The 21,098-nt window shown below is 36.0% G+C and overlaps 1 protein-coding gene across 1 annotated transcript; it reads left to right on the top strand.

The window, feature by feature from the left end:
- Positions 1 to 12,109: 12,109 nt before the first annotated feature.
- LOC124633876 lies at positions 12,110 to 19,847 on the top strand. Its single transcript, XM_047169247.1, has 2 exons — positions 12,110 to 12,568; positions 17,972 to 19,847. The coding sequence occupies exons 1-2, from the start codon at positions 12,549 to 12,551 to the stop codon at positions 19,710 to 19,712; spliced, it is 1,761 nt and encodes a 586-aa protein (XP_047025203.1). The 5' UTR covers positions 12,110 to 12,548; the 3' UTR covers positions 19,713 to 19,847.
- Positions 19,848 to 21,098: the final 1,251 nt, after the last annotated feature.

The raw sequence follows: 21,098 nt of genomic DNA, 5'->3' as shown, positions 1-21,098 counted from the left end.
TTCCAGACGATGCAAAACGCCTAGAGGCACAAAAACAATTTACTCCTCTAAGACCAGTTTTATAACGGTAGGACTCTGCAAAGGATCCTTCTCTAGTACTTTTAGAAGTCTATTTCCATCACAAAGTCGTACCTGAGGCTAGGAACGAAAGAAGCTAGCTCATTCCATCTATTGTACTAATTCTGATTGTCTTTAGGGAGCTTTCAATGGGAATACTTAGTAGCTGTAAAGTAATCACTATCGCTGGACAATGCTTTTAAATGCATCGTACTTTTCGTATGTAAATGATTAAGGGAAGAAAGATATTAATTTATTTATCTTTATAAATTAATAAAATACTCAAATGCAATCATAAATCTTTAAATACATAGTTAATTAATAAATGTTCACTTGTAATTTATTTATTCCCTCCCCCCTTGCTGATGCAGATTGACAATGTATGATATGTACCTAATACCTATACATATACAGCCTTACTTATAAAAGTGAATTAAATATAAGTAATACTTAAGGGCTGTTTAAGAAAATTCTTACTTACATATAAACATTGCTTAAGCATGTCTTAACTAACATTTAACCACTACTTAAGACTTTAAGTAGTGATTACTTAAAATGTTGCTAAGAAGGTGATTAGAGATTTTATAGGTAAGGGGGATAATAATCTCCTTTGTTGTCACATTTGAGAAGTTTCCATAAACTTGTACAATTTAAACGAAATCCTTTTTCAAATATCATTGCCTTACTAGGTATTTCATAAAATAAAGTGTTAAAAATGCTATTCGATCTTTTTCGCTGACTGCACCAGAAATAGTAATCCACCTAGCAAGGGAATATTAAAAGTCTGTTCATGTATAAATCGCCGGGAGATTTCAGCCGAGGTAAGCGGGTTCCGTTCCTATTTGCGTTTAGCTGTCCAATATCTAGTCGGGAATAAAATGTCCATCGAGACCTACGATTTAAATCCGACATGTGCATTTTGACTGCAATGCCAGGGATCAAGTATGGTGGCGCAAAATAAAAATGGCGAGCGAAATTCGGAGCAAAAAATATTTCAGCTGTTGAATTATTGTACTCAAAGCTGGAATATTCAAAGCTTTCAAAAAATTATGATAAAACTTTTCCGTGCTATCATGAGACTTGTGCTTTCGATATGCTTTAGTTATGTTTGTAAAAAGGGTATAAAAAATGACTATAATAATATAGGATTCAAATATCAACGATAAAAAATACTAACGAATACTCTTCACAAAATGCAGATTTTGATTAATCTATGTGAAGAATAGAATAACATTTATGTGAACACCTTATGTATCGACTTACACACTTCCATTGTGCACTCATATAAATTTTATCCGTAGAAATGCAAGTCCTAAGTGGTTCATACTTCACTGGTTTCCTTGATACCGGGGAAGCGTTCGATCTTCATTAGTAAAGACGCTCTCAGCTAATTGCCAATACGCTGGCTAAGTGCCACTATTTAGTCGCGGTACCTTTAGATTAATAACTCATGAAATTTACAATAACCTGGTTGGACCTTAACTAGGTCAGATTGAACGGAGTGAAGAAGATATCAACTTAATGGCCTTGGTTATTGGAAGACAATGGCTTGATATTAAGAAGCGTTTATTACTGTTTGATGGGAGATATTGTTGTTTTACTCAATATTAAGTCACTACAAATATCAAAACTGATAAATTGCTGAATCAATGAAGGCACATTCATTACTCTCTGTACCAAAATCACGAAACATCTCTAATTTTCTGTTAGTAAGTTACAAAGGCACGAGTAGTGTTTTACCAGAGGGGACTGAAAAATACACGACCGTCTCAGCAGGTGGTACGTGATCATTAATTAAAAGACAGCAGATGTTGAGAAAAACTTGCAATTAGACGAGGGTAGTAAGTTAGGGCGGGGAAATGGCAGCCTAGAGGAAAATAATCCATTTTACTGCTTACTATAGCTTTTGGTACAATTCTATTTATAGATTAAATTGCTTGCGGTTTGCCGAAATGGATACTTTGTCCAGACTGAATGGCACTTGACACGTGTTCGGCTTTGCGATTTAATTACGAAATCTCGGTTCAAGGAATTGTTTTTTGTTTTTTTCGTTCCCAAAAGTAGTTCGAACAGTGGCGGCGTAGCATCGGGCGGCACCCGGGGCGTACTACCTATTGAGCACACCCCCCCCCCCCCCAAAAAAAACGACAAAATATAATCACGGGCTAAAATTGTAAATTAAAGTACTTAAAATTCGTGTAGAAATCATTCATGGTGCTTTTTGCTAGGTTTAACATAAAGAAACCGGAGACAGATCACTGCAAACTTATAAAGCCCTAGCGAAGCGATCCCGTGTCATTTGAGTTTTGAGACTTAAAATAACCCAAACATGTTTCTAAAAAACCAGTGTCCAGTGAAAAAGCCGCGAGCGTAGCGAGCGCGAAATTTTTATTTTAGAACAGTAAACTCCTTAAAGAGTTTAAAATAAACAGGCGTAAAGTGGAAAAGCCGCGAGCGAAGCGAGCGCGAAATTTTTGAGTTTTAGAACAGTAAAGTCCCTTAAAGAGTTTAAAATAAACAGGCGTAAAGTGGAAAAGCCGCGAGCGTAGCGAGCGCGAAATTTTTGATTCTTGGGACTCAAGAAATTAGAAAAACCACCGTAATGTGAAAGGCGCGAGCGTAGCGAGCGCGAAATTTTTTTAGTTTTGGTACACAAAAGTCCTCTACTTCCTAAACAACTTAGAAATCGTCAGCGTAGAGCGTCAGTTTTTGCTACTTCGGTGCTTTAACTTTTTGTTAGATTGAGGACTCAAGAAGTAAAAGCAGAAGAAGTTTTTTTCTAAGTTTGAGGAATTAATTTAAGTAATCAGGAAACAGAACAAAAATAAACAAGAAAGAGAGGGGTGACAGCCGGACTGTGTCACCCCTCTCAGTGTTGCCTCGACGTCTCGCGCATGCACTGTTGTGGTTTTGTTTGAATATCGTGCATTTAGTGAACCTAGGCTTTGCAGATTAGAATGGCACCCTCAGTGACTTGTCCCTTCTGCCCGTGCCATCCTGGTCGTGCAGATATGTGTCGACCGAGATGGCACCCCCTTAGACGTGGCACCCGGGGCGGACCGCCCCCTCCGCCCCCCCCTTACGCCGCTACTGAGTTCGAAGGTTGATAGGTACGCCTTCTATATAAATGTATAGCGTTCCGAATCTGCCTTTGTCACTTAGGAACACAGAATTAGAATTACGGAATAAAAGTGTACGTGGATTAATTAGTGAATATTCAATGGTATGCTGTGAGAATATAATAAGGGACTAAGGTAGGTGTTTACGCGAGAATACTCGTAAATCATAATGAGGTTCTGGTATTTTATTTGAGTGTAGATACGTAATTAAATTTTGTCCAGCACGCTTACGTAATTATATTTACGTTTGTTTGTTTTATAAAAATGTTAATTAATGTAATTTAACCTTGAGTGTAGGTTACATAATAATGATATAATAATGGTGTGCTATAATGTTAATTAGTGAATATTTTAATGCGAAAGATGCTGGCTGGCGGTCACAATGACAAATGTGAAACAGTATAATATTTTATTTAGGATTTTTTTGACTACTGGAACATTTTTTTTCTTAGTGACTTTGATTGTGAATTTGAAGATTGGTCCAATCAACTTGACAACCTTATCATATATTTATCGCAGTTTATTTAATTGAATTGTGTTCTTATTAAGTTGCCAGTGGTATGATAAAACAATATATTCTCAATATGAATAAATATAACAAAAGTTAACCTTGACATCAACATTGAGAGCGAATTTCCTGGAGAATTCCACTTTTGGACAAAGAGTTTACTCAACCAAAAGGCAGTTCATTAAATTTTGTCATCATTAAAGCGAGACGGGAACTATCGGGTGTCGAATATTTTGTTCCAGTTTAAGGGAAATTTTGACGGTCAAATTGTACAATATTAAAGTATTTTCATTCAAAAAGTAAAATGATTTTAGAACAAAACAGTGGCGTTGAGTTCTTTAAAGAGTAAATTTACTCTTTGCACCATAGAGCCCGTCGCATGAATACCAGGATAGAAATATGGAAATTTGTCTTATTCAAGCCTGTATTATGTATACCTACTTTTCTTGTCATACTTTGCAGCCGTTTTCCTGTGAAAGCGTAATAGTCAAAGTTCCACTTCTACGTTTAAATAGTAAGGATATTTTATTTTTGTAATCAGCGACTGCTGACGAAGATTTGTAAGCTGTTTACAAAAAATCTTCTAGAAATTTCGATACAAAAATTTTTAGACAAATATCCTCTGCATAATCTTGCTCTATTACCGCAAATCCTTGACATTGCCAATAAATATCAATAAAAGAGTAAACTTCGTGAATTTCGAAGCAAATTGTATTTTGTTGAATCGTATGGTGATTTTATGGGTTTGCTCGAAATGGTTCCTATTAGTCACTTTTAAGTTTATTCTTGATAAAATTTTGGGGTTTAGTGACTTTTTTGGTCGGACTTGATCTCAATTTTACCTAGACTTATGTATATTATACGATTACAGTTGTTTTGTTATATTATGTGCAGTCATTTTTTGTTATTGATATAACCATTTTATCAATTTTGTGTAGGTGCAGTTTTATTATTCAGCGAAGCAGTAATTTGAAGAATTTGATCTGTAAATAAAGATAAAATATGCTTTCAGCCGAACAATTTAAAAACCTACGATTGCAGCTACAAACAATCCCTTTGGATAGAATTCATTCGCTGTTTGATCAAATAAGTAAAATAATGCTCATTGCTTATTGGCACTGTATAGTTTTAAATGAAATAGCTGCTCTTTGTTTTGATGTAACAGAAGACAGTCGTGTTTAATTACAACCTTTGAAGTGTAATGCAACCTCCACACTCGACACATGCTTTTATTTTTAATCTTGGTTAAAATCAGGCTATAAATAATCAAATTATTTATTTCCTGCTCTTATAGCTTTGTAGTAAAAATGTTTAACCAGTCGCCGAAACCAAATGAACGCCATTCATAACAGTAGGTTCTATCAGGAAATCCATTCGAAAAGGCAAACCAAGACGCGAAATAAATTGCAACGGGACGCGGTCACGCATGAAAATTCCACTTCCATATTAAATGGAAAGTACCAATGATCAAAGTAATAAATATAAAACAGGGTCATAAATCTGTGTGTCCACATCCTTTGGTCCATTATTACGAGAAAGAGCCAGAGCGCATTAACTTACGAGTGTATCACATTCGCATAGGAATGTTATTACTGAGTTCCAATGTCTGCATGAAGATTGTGTGTGCTTTGCTCTAGAAACAGATTTACCTGTAAGCTGGATTCTGGATTCCTTTCGTTAGCTAGCAGTCCAACCAGGATACTAACATACTTCCCGTAGTTTCATAATCGTGTTTTCCCCTACACTATTCTATGAAACAGAAATAACGAGGTACAGAAACTACTAGGTCTCCCGGCACCGCTCAATGCCATCGCGCATAATTATTCAAAAAGTTCCTAAAGTAGACTTCGCTACGGCAAATATGTTACTTTTATAACTTCCTCTGACTGGGTGTAACAAACAAGTTGTTTATAAAATATCAAAACAACACATCCGCGAGTCTGTCGGGCTATAGGAAACAGACAAACAAAGCGACTTTTTCAAGAACAAAGACTCGACCCGCGGTCCTATGACGAATACAAACTAGCAAACAAGAAAATGCGGTCCTGATAATTCTTAAGCTGGTGCAATAAAGATTGTTTTTGAGGAACCTAATAATGTGGGTATTTTTGTACGTCGGGGGATGAACTAGTGACGTTGCAGAATGTGTGTTTTCCGTGAGAGCGCTATACCATTGTGGATTTTCAGGGAATTGAATTTTGTAGTTTATACTGACATGCGATGATATTTTATGCCGGGGGCGTTGTTTGATAATTAAATTAAGTAAATAAACATTTAAATAATAGTAATTTTTTTATTCAATAGTTAATTGAATAAGTAGGTATGTAATTGCTTTTTATTTTTCTTCTCCTCTGGGTAATTTAATTAATAGCTTGGTTGCAATAAAATATGCATATTTTTTTCATGTTCAAAGAACTAATTTAACTATTATATTAGAAAGACGCGCTAAATCATTTATCACGAACAAGTCTTTGCTTTATTGAAAGGCTGTTATTCATTCTTCCATTATTTATTCCCATTCAGTACACTTTTTTATATTCTATGGAATTTAAGACGAGAATGGAGCCTTCATTATTCTATGCGCTTCCTTAAATTCTTATTGTATGAATATAATATAATGATGTGAGGAAAATTCGACATGATTTTCTTCGAGATTGTACGAAGCGAATATGGTTGCGCCTCAAAGATAAAATCTAGGGTGGGATTTGCAATATTCAAGCCGTGGTTAGGAGATCGGCATTCTCGCTAGTGTAAGGGTTTGCTCACACTATTACACGGTTACGATAATTTTAGACCATTCAATGAATATTTTACCCATCATTTTTATCGTTAGAACCGGGTCTATTCTCACATCATTGTTTTGTTTGCGGAAATCTTTTTTTATGTCTAGCTTTATGGATGCGGGTCGCCGTGATTAGACCATTTGTTTTTTTAAAACATAGCAAAGTTAAGGAAGATATAGAATAAGGGGGAAATTGTTAGGTTATTTTTATGTTAAAGGTTCGCAAAGTCACAGCTTTTTTTTCCACTTTAATTTACAAAGTAAATAAGAAACTTCAAAGATTCCTTTAAAAACCTCAGAGCATTCGATTTGTTCGTCGGCTTCTAGTAAAATAAGCACGTCGGAAACGAAATTGAGGTCGAAAACAAATGCTACAGCCTATGCTACTAGCTATGAGCCTATTACTCCGAGATTTTCATGACAGGAGTATTCAAAATGTGAAGCACGAGTTTCTTTGACGTTCTCTTGTACCTCGTCTCTAAACTAGTGTACGTTGTTTGTTTTTCTGATCAGGCGCCTGCATTTGGCCCAGAATTTGAAGTGACGGAGCGATACTTAGAGATACTTCTTTATTCTGATTAAATTCATTATGTAGATCCGTTTTGTGCTCAAGCTAAGCTACGTTCTGTTGGAGACGAATATTTTGTTGATTCTTATTTGTTTTTTTTTTTTTTTAATTCAAAATTGGAATTCAATCAATATTGGAGCTTTTGGTTTCAGATATGTATCTAGAACTGTGAGGTTTTAGGGATATCGGAGCGTAAATTGTGCAGCCGACAGGAATTCATCTCTCCTTCTACAGGTTCTATACTTCAAATATAATATTCCTTTCACATATATTTGCTATTCCTGATTCATAAGGACTTCATAAAATAAGACCAGAGTCTTCGATATGTATGTGAGTAACGCAATGCGGTGGCAAGTAAGCAGTCACATTTCTAGCTTACGACCATTACTTTATACGACAAACGACCTATTGCCAGCTCGGGCACATTTGGGCGCCTAATAGCTTTCTGTTTCAAGTTGACTTTAGACGTAATTTACGCCGCACTAGCATGGAAATACTAAGTTACCGCTTTGAATATAAATTCTTTGGAGTTTTCAACACATAAAATTAAAATATTTTGAAAGAAAAACATCATAAATTGATGTTTTTCTTTCAAAATATTTTAATTTTATGTGTGCTTTAAAAGTACAAGCGTTAATGATCTAAAAAAATTATCTGTTTCAGAATTACTAACAGTTTTTGTGTTTTACAAAATATTTATTGTTGTATTATCAATGGTAGGTTATATTATTTAACGAAAAAATAAGTTGGTTAGTTATAATTTATAAAATAAACATAACTACTATATAAAGAATTTATTAAAATTCCTTTGAAATATAAATCTGAGAAATGATGTTAATTAAGTATCTTATTAGCAATACATTAATGAAGTATCTTCGTGTCTAACCCTCATCAATTTTATGAAGCTCTGAAGAGCAAAAATGTAAAGATTTTCTAAAGGGCACCTTTTGATGTAAGATTAATTTTATCTCATATAAATTATACTATTCATTCAACCTTGCAGATATATTAATGCAAACTGTAATTCTGTAACTCTTCGAGCAAAAATAAATTATTCGTATTAATAATAGAAATATCCAATCACTTAGATGTAATTAAGAAATTACTTAGATATTAAAATATTCATTTGGGAAAACCTTTGCAAATAAAGATTATATATTATAATCTCTATAGTCTAATTATGTGTGTTAGATAGTAGATTTAGATAAAATCTTTTGGCTAGAGTGATTGAGGTAAAATTTGTCATAGAGATGGGTGTTCCCTTGGACACAGATAAAGGTTTAGGTTTTGTATCCAGTCGATAGGAGTAGGTAGTTTAGTTTTATAGCGGAGCGGATGTTAGCAAAATTAATAGATTCATGGTACATCTGTTGTATATCAAACAATTATTGACGAAACATATTTACCGAAAGTACACACAACAAATAATATGAACACGAAGTAAATAAAAAACGCTGTTTACAGTGCGAACATCAATAGCTAATTATCGCTTTACACAATTGTATTTAGAACAAAGAGTTCCGACACTCAATTGTTTAGTGCTAGTTCGTTTTTCGTCGAATGTTTCATTGCATTCCTGCGAACAGACAGCTGAAAAATGATGATGTTATGAATGCTGTCGCCGTACATGTAAAGTAACTGTTTCAATTTGTTACGAACTCTTTTTAGGGTGCGTTTGTACCCGTTTATCACGTGTAAGGCGTTTACAATGTAAGGAGCGTAACGTGTCTTTATGTAGATGTGTCTTAGGACTGGGACTTTTTTTAATGTCGGCAAACTTTAAAATCCTGTAGTTGATACTTGTAATGTTGAACATCCTTTAGAAGAATATTGCAAAATCCCGGCTTAGTAGTTGAGTGTTTTTTTTTTTTTTTTTTGAGAAAAATTATATTAAAGTAATAAACCATACCAAAATTAATGAAATTAAATCCGAAAAAGTTTTTAAACAACTTTAAACTTGATATCCTGCCGCTAAAATTACGCAAAAATTTCGTGAATCAGAAAATTTTCATACGAAAAACTTTAAGTGAAGCAGAATAGCAACTTAGTACTTACTGAAGTTATAACAAGCAAACACTTGACTCGCTCACTAGAGATGTGCCATTTGCACTTAAAAACAAAAGTTTTAATTAGATACAAGTGTTCTATCCGGGTTTGTTTGCGGTTTTTGCTACCGTCGCTGGCAACTTTGGGCAAAATTGCGTAGTTTTCATTTAACTGCTATCCTGTTTGCGTTTAAGTTTAATACTGATGTAAGTGGTTAATGTACCTAGCATTAAAAAGTTTTAAATTCGCAGTTCAAATTCTACATTTTTGTATTCATTCTTTTATAATCCTAGTTCTAGCTTAAAAATAAATACAGAATAAAGAAAGAAATACAAACTGCGAATAGCTTGCGAGTGAAACAATCGAAAGATCTAGGCAAGCACCAGTAAATTTTACGCTAGATTTTAGCCCGTGATACGGTATCTAACTAGGGGACTTGTTAGCATTGAACCAACGTAAGTAACTCATAAATTACCTGCCTTCAGCAGCGTTTCAACCGTTTTCAGGAAAACTTTTCTTGTAGTCACTTAAAAGTTTTTGCTGTCAAACTAACCGGAAGTTTTAGAAACGGTTGTTGGCAGAAGTTTTTGTTAAGAAGTAGTTTGGTTAACCCTTTTTGAAAAAAACTACGCTACCTGCATTCAGTTTATTATTTACTAGCTTCTGCCCGCGACTTCGTACGCGGATCCTGTCCCTTATGCCAGCGACTACGGGGTCAGCAAAATCAAAGATCTGAATAGTCGCAATAGACGTGAACATAGGGATAAAAGTAGTGATTCTAATTAGTCCGCATTTAAGTTGTGTGTGGCAAAAATATTACGTAAAAAAACATTAAATAGATGACAAAGTCGTGGTGACTTAGTGGAATTCGTGGTGGTTTAGTGGGTAGAGAACCAATCTCTTAAGTATGAGCGTGCGTCTTTGATTCCAGGTCTGGCAAGTGCCTGCCAATGCAACTTTTCTAAGTTCGTATGTACTTTCTACGTATATTTTGGATACCAATGACCGTTATTTGGAGGGGATGTTAAACTGTAGGTTCCGACTGTCATTGAACATTCCATTCTTGGCAGTCGTTATGGGTAGTCAGAAGCCAGTAAGTCTTACCAAGGGGTATTGGGTTGAGCGGGTAACCGGGTTGTGGAGGTCAGATAGGCAGTCGCTCCTTGTAAAACACTGGTACTCAGTTGCATCGTGACTGGAAGTCAACCCTAACATAATTGGGACAAAGGCTCTTGAGATAATAACGACAATAATAATGAGATATAGGCACCGCAGGACATCTGAGGCTGATGACGGGGAGTAGCGACCCCGCGGGGTTATATATACTGAGTTCTCCCGGGAGTGTATACTGTCCCCCATCTCCGGCCGGTCGGAGTAAACCATGACGGGGGTAGGTCTCTCGCCTCTGGCTTGGCTTGGCCGTCCAGAGTGGAGTCGCTAGAGCAGGATTAGTAGCCCTGCTCGGAGGGTAGGTGCCTCATGGTAAGCACAGGGAGCGCGTAATCTGCGTTTAAAGTCCGCCGAGGTATCCTCACCCTTCAGCCGCTCATGTCCCTGTTGCCCTCTTGTTGCTATTCAGTGACTGGTTCCCGGGGGCCCAGTAAGTGAGGTGGCGAGTCTCCACCTGCTGTTTTTACATGTACCTAATACATTGTCATCCGCTAACATCCCATCACAATAGCCCAAGTAGTTTTCCTCCATAGTTAGCAATAGTTTAGCACAGAACCGGGGATTGTCTTTTTTTAACGACGTCCACCGGGGATTGTCCTTGGATTCATTTCTATAGTGTATAAAGGGATAATCGTCGGTTTTGTGTCACCATTTCATTAAAGTTGTCTCAAAAGGACTTCAGCGTGTTGGCTTCGGCCCCACGTTTGCCTCCCAAAAATTCGGAACTCTGTAGTCCCGAGGTCTGGAAGAGACATACAAAATAATAATGAGATATAACGCAACAAAGTTAGAGAGTGGGGGCTCGTGACGCCACGTCTAGGTATGTAAAATTTGTACTAAGCAGTGACTTAACACGAAATTCAAGCGTTGTTGTATCTTCGTTATTATTTGTTTGTGTGAAAGAGAAAAGAAAAATGCGTCAATAGAGAGTGCTTATCAGATTGAACCACTTTTGCTAAAACATCATATCTTCATATGCTTCATATAGTCTAGCAGGGCTCCTGGAGTTCCACATCAGGTGTTTTACATCTTCAATTTTTATAAGTCAACAGAGAGTGCTTATCAGATTGAACAACTTTTGCTAAAACGTCATACCTCTATATGCTATAGTCTAGCTGGGCCCCTGGATTTCCACATCAGATGTTTTAGATCTTCAATTTGTATAAGTCAATAGAAAGTGCTTATCAAACTGAACAACTTTTGTTAAAACGTCATACCTGTATATGGTACAGAGAAGCTGGGCTCTTGGGGTTCCACATCAGGTGTTCCAGATCTTAAAATTTATTATCTCAGCTGAAAATGCTCATCAAATGAAACAATTTTTGCCACGGCACCATATTTGTATCTCTTATAGTTTTATTGGTCTGTTGGAGTTCTGCATCAGGTCTTCAAGTTTCGAAGATAAATTATAGCCTATATGTTGACCAGGCTTAATACTGATACAACAAAGAAAAAATCATTGAAATCCGTTCAGTAGTTCGGAAGATTAGCGTGTACAAACAAACAGACATACAGACATACAGACAGAATTTTTTTTTTGGATTTGTGCTCCATTACTGTTTCTAAACCCCACCCAATTTTTTTTTTTTTTAATATATTCAATGTACAGACACAGTTTTTTTACAGATTTATTATATGTATAGATTCAGGTACCTGCGTCTAATTAAAGTATATTTCTTATATCAATATAAATATTTTGGTAAGTACTCAATACTCAATTCTTAATTGGCGTTCCATATGTTAGGTAGGTATACAGATGGTACATTTTACAGTCTAGAATTAATATGGACCTTATGAGGCACAGCTTTAAGAAGTTGGAGATTTTAATAGTAGCTTATTACTAGATTATACGTATATAGTAGCTAGCTATGGTGACCACCCAGCCTTCGGCCCTAGATTAAGTCTGTACGCACACATGTATAATGTGCTGACTATAATTTTAAGAACTTAGGTAGATAAGTCGCCCCACCGGAGATGTCGCGCCGAGATGGGTCAGACAGTAGATTAGTTTTTTTACAATTAAAAGTACCTCAGAATCGGTAACACGCTTTTAATTTGTCTCCCGAAATTCCTTAGTAGTAATACTTAGTAATTTCAATAGTTTCCCCGCTCCGGAAACAAGAGTGGCGCAGCCGGTAGGATTTCGCTGTTATATTCCTAAATTCTTCGCGGTTTTAAATTCGTCGCGTGTCTCGAGGACGAGCTGCACGATAGCTGTGGGAATTTAAGGACGAGTGAAATCCGACGAACCAAATAAATTACTCTTGGTGCGTGTGGGCAAACAAAGGAATACCAAGGATGAGAGTAGCAGCTGGCTGGTGAGTGATTTTTTCGCCAATCCATGTTCCTCTATCCCCCAATACTTAATACCTACATTATTTTGAGATTAAACCTCTCTCATTATAACGTGTTCATTTAGATTATTGGCTTATCTCATTGTGTTCTATAAATAGAACCGACATAGAGTAGTTAAACTTTCAGAGACGCCAATTAATTGTTATCTCAAGTGTATTCTTTGCATTGATATTTTTATAAATGTGTTTTATTAAAAGTAATAAGTAAAGTGTATGTAATTCTACACCTAATATAAAAAAAAATATATATTTTATACATTAATATTTTTAATTTTATTACCTAAACTATTACATACATTTTGCGTCTAATTATTTTCTGATTTACGTGTGTTATGTTTGAATTGTGTTATCTTGTGTGTTTCATAGCATAGTCAATTGTACTCTCACGAATTGTTTTATCTGTTCCGTTCTCTACTCTGTGAACATGACGACTTCAGTGACTATTGAACAAATACCCAAAGAAATTATTCAATTAATACCTTTGTATAATGGTGATAAAAGACAGTTAAATCTTTATTTGCGAAAGTGTCAGTATGTCCTTGACCGATATAAGGGTAGCCACGAACAAAATCTTTACGTTTATAATGTTTTAACTAGTCGATTGAGAGATGACGCCGCAGCGCTCTTATCAGAACGTGAAGATATTGTGACATGGTCTGCTTTTAAAGATCTACTTATTCAACATTTTGGAGACCCGCGTAGCGAAGCGTGCATTAATATCGAATTAGAATCCTTAAAAATTAAATCCGGTGAAAGTTATTTAGAATTTTGTAATAGAATCCAAAGTGTTCGATCATTATTGATGTCCAAGGTCAACATGATTGAGGATACTGATTTGAAGAGTGCAAAGACAATTATTTATAACAATACGGCCTTGAATGTGTTCTTATACAATCTCCCAGAGAATATGGTTCGTATTGTAAGGCTTAAGGCACCCTCTAGTTTAGAAGCGGCCTTGAGTATAGTACTTGAGGAAGTTAATTTCTTAGAGCAGTATAATACTAGGAATCGCATTTACGGTCAATCTAGCAGTTTCGGATCAAAATTGGTAATGACGCCAGCGGGATACAAACCTTTATTGCCAAATAATATTACCACACCTAAATTTAATTTCGGTATTCCACAGAATAAATTCAATCAGCCCCAAGGTCAATTACCAAATGCATTAACATCACGCCCCAAGCCTGGGTACTTACCCCAATCTCAACAATTTGGGTACAGGCCACCCCAACAATTCGGGTACAGGCCACCTCAACAATTCGGGTATAGGCCACCTCAACCATTTGGGTACAGGCCACCCCAACAATTAGGATACAGGCCACCGCCACAGTTTGGCTATAAACCGTTGCAACCTCAGCAGTTTGGTTACAAATCCCCCAATAATTCTAATACCCCACAAATACTAAAACCTCAAACGCAAACTACTGATGTGTCTATGCGAACAGCCCAACCTAAATCGAATGTACCACAAGGTTTCAATTTAAATGAATTGTCTGCTGACGACTATGAGCCTTATTACAATAACTATTACTCTAACTATGACGATGACTATTATGGTGACTCAAATGAAATTAATTATCATGACGAGACTCATGTTGACTATGAATTACAATCAGAAAATGAAATTCAGGCACTGGATTTTCAGGAGAGTGCCTCGACGGACAAGAAATCTTAGAATTAAATTTTGACTCTAATTTAGAGCTACCGTATATTTATGTAGAAGAGATAGACGCAAAAATGATGATAGATACTGGTAGTATGAGATCGTTCATTAGTCCTACAAAAGCATATGAGTATTTTTACGACTATATACGTAATGAAAATTTTCAGGTGGTTAGTACTCATGCTACTAGTAGACATAATGAAGTAATAGAAATTCCTCTTCTACCTACCTTTGTTAGTGACGATTGGCATAAGTTCTATGTATACGAAGTAGATCCACGGTATGACGGGCTTATAGGTAACGACCTTTTACAGCAATTAGGTGCAATTATTGATCTAAAAGAACGAATCTTAAAAACGAATTCCACTTGTATTCCAATAATCAATAATAATTTAAATTATAAAATTACTGTACAGCCACGTTCAGAACAACGATTTAAATTGCCAGTAGATCAATATTCAGGTGACGCTATTCTTGACTACCAAGAATTTCGAAATGGACTACGAATGCCTAGTGCTTTAGTAAACTGTGATAGTGGATACGCATTTACAGTAATTCAAAACACTTCAGATTGCCCAAAACAACTGACTATTTGCCAACCTTTCACAGTAACGCCATATGAAAATACAGAATACAACATTAATTTTACTACGACCAATACTCCTCTAGAAATTGACAAATTACTTGAAGAAAATTTAGATAAATTAAGACTCGATCATACCAATGGCGAAGAACGTGAGAAAATTTATGCACTTTGTAGGGAATATAAGGACATATTCTACTGTGACCAAATCCCCCTTACGTTTACTAATCAGGTTAAACATCACATACGTACCAAAAATGAAGATCCTATATACATTAAACCCTATAGACAGGCACCTTTCATCCAAAACGAAATAAATAATCAGGTAGAAAAATTACTTCATGAAAATGTTATACAAGAATCTCATTCCCCTTGGAGTGCTCCAGTTCACCTTGTCCCTAAAAAGAAGGATGCGTCTGGTGAAATTAAATACAGGATGGTAATAGACTACAGACGACTGAATGACATAACCATAGACGACAAATACCCCCTACCTAATATTAATGACCTTTTCGACAAACTAGGAAAGAGTGTGTACTTCACCACATTGGATCTAGCAAGCGGCTACCACCAAATAGAAGTAGAAGAGAAGGATAGACAGAAGACAGCTTTTTCGACGCAAAATGGCCATTTTGAGTTTCTCAGAATGCCGTTTGGACTTAAAACCGCTCCTGCTACCTTCCAACGGACCATGGATAATATTTTGCGTGGTCTGCAAGGACTCCACTGCATGGTATACTTGGATGACATAATAATTTACGGAAATAGCCTTGACGAAATGATAAATAAATTAAGAATTGTATTTGACCGACTTAGAACAACTAACATGAAAATTCAATTAGACAAATCTGAATTTTTACGCAAAGAAGTGCTCTACCTTGGACACACTATAACTAAAGACGGGCTAAAGCCTAATGACGACAAAATAAACGCTGTATTGAATTACCCGTTACCAAAGACAACGACAGAGATTAAGAGCTTTCTTGGACTTGTAGGTTACTACAGACGTTTTATAAAAGATTTTGCAAAAATTACTCAACCATTGACAGCCTGCTTAAAAAAGCGCAACAAAATTGTTATTGACCAGAAATACATAGACGCATTTAACAAATGCAAGGAACTCCTGACACATGCCCCACTGTTACAATACCCTGACTATGACAAAACATTTATACTGACGACCGACGCATCCAATGTCGCTCTAGGCGCTGTGCTGTCACAAGGACAGATTGGCAGTGACAAGCCCATTGCGTATGCTAGTCGTACCCTCAGTGATACAGAATCACGTTATAGTACCATCGAACGTGAACTGCTCGCTATAGTGTGGGCAGTAAAGCATTTTAGGCCCTATCTGTACGGTAGAAAATTCTATATATATACTGACCACCGTCCCTTAACTTGGCTCCAATCTCTTAAAGACCCTAGTAGCAAACTCACACGTTGGCGGTTACGTTTGCAAGATTACGACTTTGATTTAATTCACAAAAACGGCAAACAAAATACAAATGCAGACGCTCTGTCCAGAATAAAAATCAATGCCTTACTCACAGACGACGAAAATCAGTCTCTAGCAGTTAATATTGATGAGAAGGAAGATAAAAATCTAAATGAATGTGCAGATAGTAAAGGTTCATCAACAGTAACGATATCTGATTCTAGTCGAACTATGACCTGTAGTCCTATAGATTTTTCCGACAATATTAGAGAAGTTCACTACGATACAAATGAGTATCCAATACGATCAGTGTCCAGTAAGTCGAACGAAACCGTTCATTCCGCTGTAGAATTAGAATCAACCGGTATACCTATTTTACATGAGGCGATCGACACCAAGCCGAATCAAATCTTAATATTTTCATGGTTTAAAAATCAAATGCATGTTAAGAACCTGTCACGTGACAAACAAAAGATATTAGAAGTTTTCCTGCCAAAAGATAATCCGCAATTAGTAAAGGACTTTTTAAAGGAATACATACAGCCAAAATTAAAATATTTCATTTATTTTGAGGAGAATGAACATCGGAAACTATTTAGCAATATAATAATTGAACTATTCAGAAAGGGAACTATTAACCTATTTGAATGTACAGAAAGAGTTATTTTTGTAGAAGATGAAGGAGAGCAAAAGGCACTTATACTTAAACACCATGAAGGAAAGACCTGTCATAGAGGCATAAAAGAAACGCTAGTTAGGCTCCGTAGAAATTATTATTGGAATAGAATGCAGGAAACTGTAACAGCAGTCATAAACAGTTGCGATGGGTGCCGTAGAATGAAATATGATAGGAAACCCATCAAACCTATATTACAACTAACACAAACCCAAGACGCGCCTTTTCAAGAGCTATTTATAGATCTTTTTAGTATAGAAGGTAAAACTTATTTAACTATAATTGACGCATTTAGCAAATTAGGTCAGGCAATCGAAACTCAGGGAAAATCAACTCCCGAAGTAACTAGAGCACTGATGAAATATTTTTCGTATTACGGTACACCCAGAAGAATAAGCTCAGACCCCGGAACCGAATTTAATAATGAACTAATTAAGGAATTTTTGAATTTACATAAAATTGATTTCCACATTGGAACCCCTAATAACCCCAATTCAATGGGTCTTATTGAGAGGTTCCACTCCACTATAATAGAAATTTACAGACTGGCCAAATACGAAAAACAATGTACTGATGCGGCTTCGGTTATGACTTATTCTGTTCTGGCATACAATCACACTATTCACTCAGTCACTGAACTTGCACCATTTGAAGTTGTCTTCGGACATACCGACTCAAGCAGTCCGTTTAGCATAGAATTAGAAAAACGTTATTTCCAAAAATTAGTAAAAGATCATGCAAAAAGAATAAAAACATTATACGAACACTTAGCAGACAAAATGGTTAATATTAAAGAAAAGAATAGAGAGAGTAAGGGTGGTGAAGGTGAAATAAAGTTTAAAAAAGGAGAAATTGTTTTCGGTAAAGACATAAATAAGCGTAAAAGTAAGGATAAGCCCCGATATATAAAAGCTGTAGTAACAGGCAAAGCAGATAAAAATATTTTACCTATAAAAATAGGAGAAAGGGATACCAAAATTCCTATTAAAAATATAAAACGTCCTCCACAGGTGCGGCATATTATTGATGACAGTCACGATGCTGTCGCTGGCCCTTCATCTGCAAAATCTTGAAGGTAATCCAGGAGTTTTACCGGTGAAACAAGGTCATGCATATTTCCAAACTGATCAGTGGACTATTGTAAAGATCATCAGCCTAGATCAAATTTATACTGACCTTAACTACATCTCTACCAACTATCAAGCGCTTTGTAATTTAATTGATTGGAATGCATCATACTCACAAGAAATTATGACTATTAAAATGCATACAGATTCCATACGTGATTTAACTGTAGAAAAATACCAACAGCTTATACCATCCAAACGATCTAAACGAGGACTCATTAATCCACTGGGCTCTATTATAAAAATTGTTACCGGTAATTTGGATCATGATGATGCGTTGAAGTATGATAATCTCATTTCTAAATTGAATCAAGGTCAAATCACTATATCTAAAAGGTTAACATTGGTCTCTAAAATGTTTGACAGTTTTATTAATGCCACTGAAACTATTGAACAGAATACAATTAACTTCCATAACAGGTTAACTAAAATTGAAACATTAATTAAAGATTTAACTGCTCAGCAAAATAGTTGGATTTTTCTGACGTACTTAACTGGGTTGTTCAATGTTTTCATGAGTAACTTTCGTACTATATTTATTAGATTAAGTGAAATCGAAACTGCACTTGCATTAAGCAGAGTCTCTATTTTACATCAATCAATTGTTAATTCTTCAGAACTTTTATATCATCTTAAATTAATATCCGAATATGAAAGCTTAATATATCCTCCCGCCGAAGCGAACTTGTTAAAAATAGAAGAGATTATATGTGTTAAATCATTTATTAAAAGTAATCAAATAACGTTTATAATGGAGATACCACTTACCGATAATGTTACTTATAACTATTATAAGATTTACTCCCTACCAATTTTCCATGACACCGAAAATAAGACCCTAGCTATTTTCCCCAAATACCCTTACCTATTGGCGAAAGAAAATAGATACTCACCAATCGCAATACCGTGTAGACCATTCTCTGCCGGTGCTCGCTTCCTCTGCACTGCAGACAACAGGATCCCCTTCTATGAACTTACCTGTGTCGAACAGCTTATGAATTTCGAAAACGACCTTACCCTTTGCAAACAACATCCAATAGAAATCGAACAGGTCAGAGTCCAACAAGTCGCTAACAACAACTGGATCCTGTATAGTGAAGAGAAGACCACACTAACAGAACGATGCAAGGATGAGACCAGTAGACAATTGGTATTTGGTACTTACCTGATGACCATCGAAGAACCCTGTGAGGTGGAGATTCATGGCATACACATTAATCATCGTATCTTCATAGAGTCCGATGTGGTGAAAAGAGTACCAATCATCGCCTTACCTCAGTTACGCACTAACGCACAGCTATCCAGTACACGTGCACTTGATATGAAGGGCATAAATCTAGACGAAGTGAAATATATGGCGTATTCGTTAAAACATAGTGAAGTGATCGAAAGTGTTTTTGATAAAAGGGACAGTAGCTTCAGTGCGTCCTTGGTGTACGTGACCTTAGGTTTAGTTATTTTAAGTATTTTTGTATTTTCCGTTTATGTTGTTCGGCTCAAATTGCTGAAATACACGTGTTTCAAGAAAAATTATCGGAACCAATCTAAAATCGATTCTCCCGATAATTTTCCTCTTAAGGTCGGAGGAGCTATGGTGACCACCCAGCCTTCGGCCCTAGATTAAGTCTGTACGCACACATGTATAATGTGCTGACTATAATTTTAAGAACTTAGGTAGATAAGTCGCCCCACCGGAGATGTCGCGCCGAGATGGGTCAGACAGTAGATTAGTTTTTTTACAATTAAAAGTACCTCAGAATCGGTAACACGCTTTTAATTTGTCTCCCGAAATTCCTTAGTAGTAATACTTAGTAATTTCAATAGTTTCCCCGCTCCGGAAACAAGAGTAGCTATAGCGTAATTATTATATTAATGATTCCATATGGATAGGTGTTGACATTCCGTACCTACATGACAAACATGGCTTACATTCCTGAAATTCTGAAGCTGAATGTATCATTGAAATAACTAAATTAAGGCATTAGGTAATATTTTGCTCAGGGAGAAAACTTTATAGAACAAAAATAACATAGGTAAAACCCAAACTTTTACTTAGTAACACAATTAAGTTCGTCTCCAACCCTTTCAAAACTAGTGCCATTGGTGTGTCGTGTTAGAAGAGTGACCTAATTAGGTTGGCACCCACACTTTTCAATCCTTGTCAAATTGAGACGAACGAAAATCATTCTTAACACACCTGAACATTAAGTCTATTTCACCTTGCGCAATTAGCAGAGGGAACCAAAGATTGCGCCTCGACTAACCAATTTATTGTACCTCTAACTTACTGGAGAAGTAATGGTGATGTCTACTTAAACGTTAATCCAATAAAGAGAGGCAATTCCGTTGTCTTAGTTAACAATTAATGTCAATGAAATTATTTCCCTCGCTTTTAAATTATTTCAGGTAACGGCAGAATTGACTTGGAGTGCAAAGAATTTGTATTTTGTTAATAATTTTCGAGTGAATCAAAATTTCTCTATATTTAATTCTATTATGGCCCGTTTCAGTAAAATAAGTCACTGGAAGTGTACCTATTTCGTCAAGTGTTGCTTCCTTTCTCTAGGTTTTACCTATAGTATTACATACACCATCTTTTGATAGTCCCACAAAATATCCACTAAAACCTAAAACTCATTACCTACCAACAAAACCTTGAAACAATGTAATCTTAATCAACGCTCCAAAGCGTTCCCATACGGCGAAAAAACTATTCTTTCCATTGAATAATGATCGTTTCGACAATAGGGGACAATCGGCAAATGGTAATTGAAGAGCAGAATCAACCATTTTGTGGAATGCTGACCGGGCATATTTTCCCCATCAGTGCGCTTTCTAGCCACTCCCTCATTCGGTTCACTTAATAATCTTTAACGTGCAAAAATTTTTAATCCCCCTCCCAATTTATTTTCACGTACATTTTTAAGCCGTCGGGAATCCCGTTTAATTGTACTTACCTACAATTTGTTGACATTTTTATGAAGCAATTTTCTTTCTTGGAGTAATATTT

Source organism: Helicoverpa zea, chromosome 10, assembly GCF_022581195.2.
Source record: "Helicoverpa zea isolate HzStark_Cry1AcR chromosome 10, ilHelZeax1.1, whole genome shotgun sequence".
Classification (NCBI taxonomy): Eukaryota; Metazoa; Arthropoda; class Insecta; order Lepidoptera; family Noctuidae; genus Helicoverpa; species Helicoverpa zea.
The sequence above is the reverse complement of the archived record's forward strand: the minus strand, read 5'-3'. Positions and strand labels throughout refer to the sequence as shown.